The 4,196-nt window shown below is 46.5% G+C and overlaps 1 protein-coding gene across 2 annotated transcripts in view; it reads right to left on the bottom strand.

Annotated features, from left to right (window-relative positions):
- CUNH12orf66 (chromosome unknown C12orf66 homolog) overlaps positions 1-2,270 on the bottom strand; it is a 61,302-nt gene extending 59,032 nt beyond the window's left edge. Inside the window, exons 1-2 of one of the 2 annotated variants that reach the window (XM_008828978.3) lie at positions 1,862-2,270; positions 963-1,661 (exon numbers count right to left, since the gene is read on the bottom strand). In XM_008828978.3, the coding sequence (XP_008827200.3) occupies positions 963-1,611 (649 nt within the window). In that variant the 5' untranslated portion in view covers positions 1,612-1,661; positions 1,862-2,270. The remainder of the gene's footprint in view (positions 1-962; positions 1,662-1,861) is intronic. The other variant, XM_029561489.1, reaches the window with a different exon arrangement.
- Positions 2,271-4,196: the final 1,926 nt, after the last annotated feature.

The following is a 4,196-nucleotide window of genomic DNA, read 5'->3' on the forward strand; positions in this document are numbered from 1 at the left end:
AACTGTCTAACCAGTGTTTGCCAATAAATCAGTAACAGTTATTTCAAAAGCTACAGAAGTTAGAATCTCAGAAAGCCTTTTCCCTAACGCTGTTATCTGTATATGGTCACCTTCAGGCACTAGGTGGTTAACTCTACATGTAATTTACACTCACTTTTGCATTCGGGTTCTCTTATGTCATGTATGTGTGTCTTTCATTCACAACTGGCCCTCCTAGTGCCTCTAATGATTAAAGGGTCAAAACAAAGCCAAAGTACTAAATAAAACTACCAGCAAAAGCTCTGGGATTCAACTATCATTTGCCATTATTATTACAAGTAATACTTTGTATGCATAACCCTTGGCTTTTATATCACCGTCTCATCAACTGATAACTAATTGTTTCTACTAGTGATATTCAGTTGAATGAGTTCTTGTATCTTATTTTCAGAGTCAAGATTTACATGAGGGACTAGCAGTATTTACCATGTCCCCCCCTTAAGTCTCCTCTTGCTAGGCTTTGGCATAGCCCTCGCCTTTCCTGCCCAGAATCCATTTATTTCTTCATTCATTAAATATGCACTGAGGGACTGTGAGAGAGGATAGGACTCCATCTGTAACAGTCAGGCGCCTTAAGAAGCCGGACAAAATAGTGTTTATTAACACAACTAGGTTGCATTGCCTAGTTTTGCTCCTCAGACCTCACGTCACTAAAAGAACGAGGACACAGAGCTTGGTTAACTTGTCATTTATGAAACCAATCCACGCACGCCGCAACCCCGGGGCTTGGGGCACTGTTCAGCAAAGAGCGACCCCGGCACAGGCCGTTGGGCGGGGCTTGTGGAAAGGAAAAGGAACTGTGGGAGGAGACCTGGAACCGCAGAGTGAGCCTGCCTAAGAGTGCCTGGACGCCCAAGCCAACGCCGACCGGGAGCGCACCCCCTTTCCTTCCTCCTCAAGGGCCGGGGGCGGGGCAGAGGTACCTAGTTTCTGCCCCAGGTAGGTGAGGCTGTGATAGACCTTCTCGGCCGCGGCCAGGTGCGCCAAGGCCGCCAGCAGCGACAGCCAGCTGCCCCCCGCGCTCTTGTTGGCCTCCCGTTCCTTCTCCACATTGTCCTTGGCCTTGTCGTAAGAGAAGATGCCCAGATGAGAGAAGAACGTCTCCAGGACCGCCTGTTCCACGGGGACCGGGGCGGCCAGCGGGATAGATTCCCCCATGCGACCAGCGCTCCAGCTCCACCCACGTGGCTCCTCGCCTCGCACTTCCGGGTTTCTAGGGGAATGCGCGTGCGCAGCGGCGTGCGTGCGCGTGCCCGCGGCGGGACCTCGCAGGGCGGGGGCCGGGGCGAGGCTGTTCGTTTGCCTCCTGTGCCAGAACCTGGGCGGCGCTGCCCAGCGGTCCGCGGGGAACCTGGGGGGACAAGGACCCCGGGGACGCCCGACTTGTGAGTTCGTGAGGCCCTCTGCGTTCGCAGCCGAGCGACAGGCCCCTCCTGGCGGGCTCACGGCAGCGCTGATGACACCACGCGGCCTTGACGTCAGTCCAAGCCTTGACAGCTGGCCTGGACTCCTGAAGGGCCCGGGGAGCCGAGCGGAAGGAACCATGCTCACCCCCTCCCGGGCCTGTGCCATCCATAATAGCAGCTCTAGCGGTTCAGCGTAGATAGCTGATGAAGTGTTACCTAGTTCTCATCTGGCGGGCTCACGGCAGCGCTGATGACACCACGCGGCCTTGACGTCAGTCCAAGCCTTGACAGCTGGCCTGGACTCCTGAAGGGCCCGGGGAGCCGAGCGGAAGGAACCATGCTCACCCCCTCCCGGGCCTGTGCCATCCATAATAGCAGCTCTAGCGGTTCAGCGTAGATAGCTGATGAAGTGTTACCTAGTTCTCATCCAGCACCTGGCCAACTTCTGGTCAATACCTGACCTGTCTGTGATCAGCTTCCAAACAGCTAGGAGGGACTCCCGCTTGTCCGTCCCTCTCAGACTCCATTAAGCTTCCTTGAAGAGTTCTCAGGATCAAAGACAAATTAACTTGAATTAGTCCGTTTTGTCACACAAGTCCATTTGACATTTAACAACTTAGCTCACGTGTGCTCACTACTTTGAAATTTGCCCTCGACTCATTTGGTGTTTGTTATTTATACATCCCTATTTTGTGTCAGCCACACTGAGTGTATCTTTCCCTTGGCGAGCTATCTCTGTCAGAAACTAGTCTACTTAACATTAAAATGGTTCGTGTGATGTTTCTTGAAAAAAAAATGAGGTAACTCCTTATTTCACTTTTTCTTCAAAACCAGAGCTGTTCTGTCAACACTGCTTTCTATGAATATCCCACTAATCTAGTTTCAGTGTGATAACTGTGCATTTGTTCCCTGTCCTTAAGAATGTAATTGGATAAGTTCGAGCTTTTTAACTGTGTTTATAGAGGAAAGGTGGGATAAAGGGGGAGAAGAGCTAGGGAAGCTTCCGAGTATGGTGGTTCTTGACAAATGAATAAAGTTAAAAATAAAAATGCATGTAGTGCTATCACCCACATCAATAGATGATGCAAAACATTACAGCAAGTGGGCGTGCCCAAGTATGTAAGAATTCCAGTGTTGGTAAAGGCAGCATCATAACCCCATGGGGGAAAGAAGCCTAGTCCGTTAATAGTGAAGGCGACATGTCTACATGGGGTTAAAAAAGACGACTCATTTCCTACAACAAGAAACTATAAAAACCATAAACCTACTAGAAAAACATGCCTTTTGATCTAGAGAAAAAGAAAAACTTATAATCATCAATGAATTGAAAAACTATGCAAAGAAACCTACAGAGTAACATTTCACTATGACGTTTCCAGACATGAATTGGCTATACCCACCCTCTCGTGTACTCTCTTGTCCTCCCTCTATAACCCCCTCTCTCTGGTCCTCCTCCCCAGTTCCTAATAGTCCCTCAGTCATGTATCAAGAAAACACGAAAAATACCTACAATGTATGTGAGAAAGTGCTGATGTTTTAAGTTTCAGTTGATGAAGATCTCTTTCTAATCGGTAAAATAAAAGGCTAAAGGACTGGTGAGATGGTTGAGCAGGTAAGGGTACGTGCTGCCAAAACTGACAACCTGAGTTGGATCCTGGAAACTTGTGTGGTGGAAGAGGAGAACTGAGTCCAGCAAGTTGTCCTCTGACTTCCACATACGTGCCACAGCACGCACATGCACACTCACACGCAAATAAATTCTTTAAAAGTCATGAATATATCAGTCTCAAGAGAAATATAAAACACCAACAATTTTTAATGCCCAACATCAATCAAAGAAATGCAAACTTCACTACCATATTCGTTTTTCATCTATCAGATTACTAAATGAAACTTGTTTTTGATAAAGTGTCTCGCTATGTAGACAAAGCTGGCATTGAACTTGCAATTCTAACTTCCTACTACTAGAATTACAGACATGAATTATGATGGCCAGCCCCCAAATAAAATACGTTTCTGTGTTTTATGGGGGTGTATGTTCCTCGAGTGTGTGCATGAGGAGATCATGTGTCAACAGAGTGGTTTCCCAATTTCTTCCCATCTTATTTTTTTAAGGCAGGGCCTCTCACTGAACCTAGAGCTCATAGATTGGCTAGGCTGTCTGCTCATTGAACTCCAGGGATCCACCTGCAGACATATGTCTGCATGCCCAGCTTGTGTGGATGCTGGGAATTTGAACTCAGATCCGTATGCTTGCACAGCAGTCCCTTTGCTGATTGAGCTATCTCCCAGCCACCCTCCACCAAAAAAGAATTTAAGTACTGATAAACATGTTATGAATCTGTTCTTATTATACACTGGAGATATGAATATATCTTGGTGTCTGAACTTGGTTTGAACTGGAAAACAGCTGGCAGGATATATGAACTGAGAATGTACCTACATATACATACACCACAGTAGTAACTATAGACCCCACACTGTACATTAGATCAGCAGAACCCTATTCATCGTATAATCGAAAGCTTGTACCTTTTGTCATCTCATTTCGCCCAACCTCCAACTATTTGCAATGACCATAACTACTCTCTTATTTGAGTTCAGGTTTTTCAGATTCTACATGAGATCATATGGCATTTATCTTTCTTTGTCTGTTATATTTAACATGATATTCTCTCTAAGTTCAACTATGTTACCACAATGGCAGGATTTCCTTTTTAATGGCTAATACCCCATATATATATATATATA

This window comes from Nannospalax galili, unplaced genomic scaffold, assembly GCF_000622305.1.
Source record: "Nannospalax galili isolate Female #2095 unplaced genomic scaffold, S.galili_v1.0 scaffold110, whole genome shotgun sequence".
Classification (NCBI taxonomy): Eukaryota; Metazoa; Chordata; class Mammalia; order Rodentia; family Spalacidae; genus Nannospalax; species Nannospalax galili.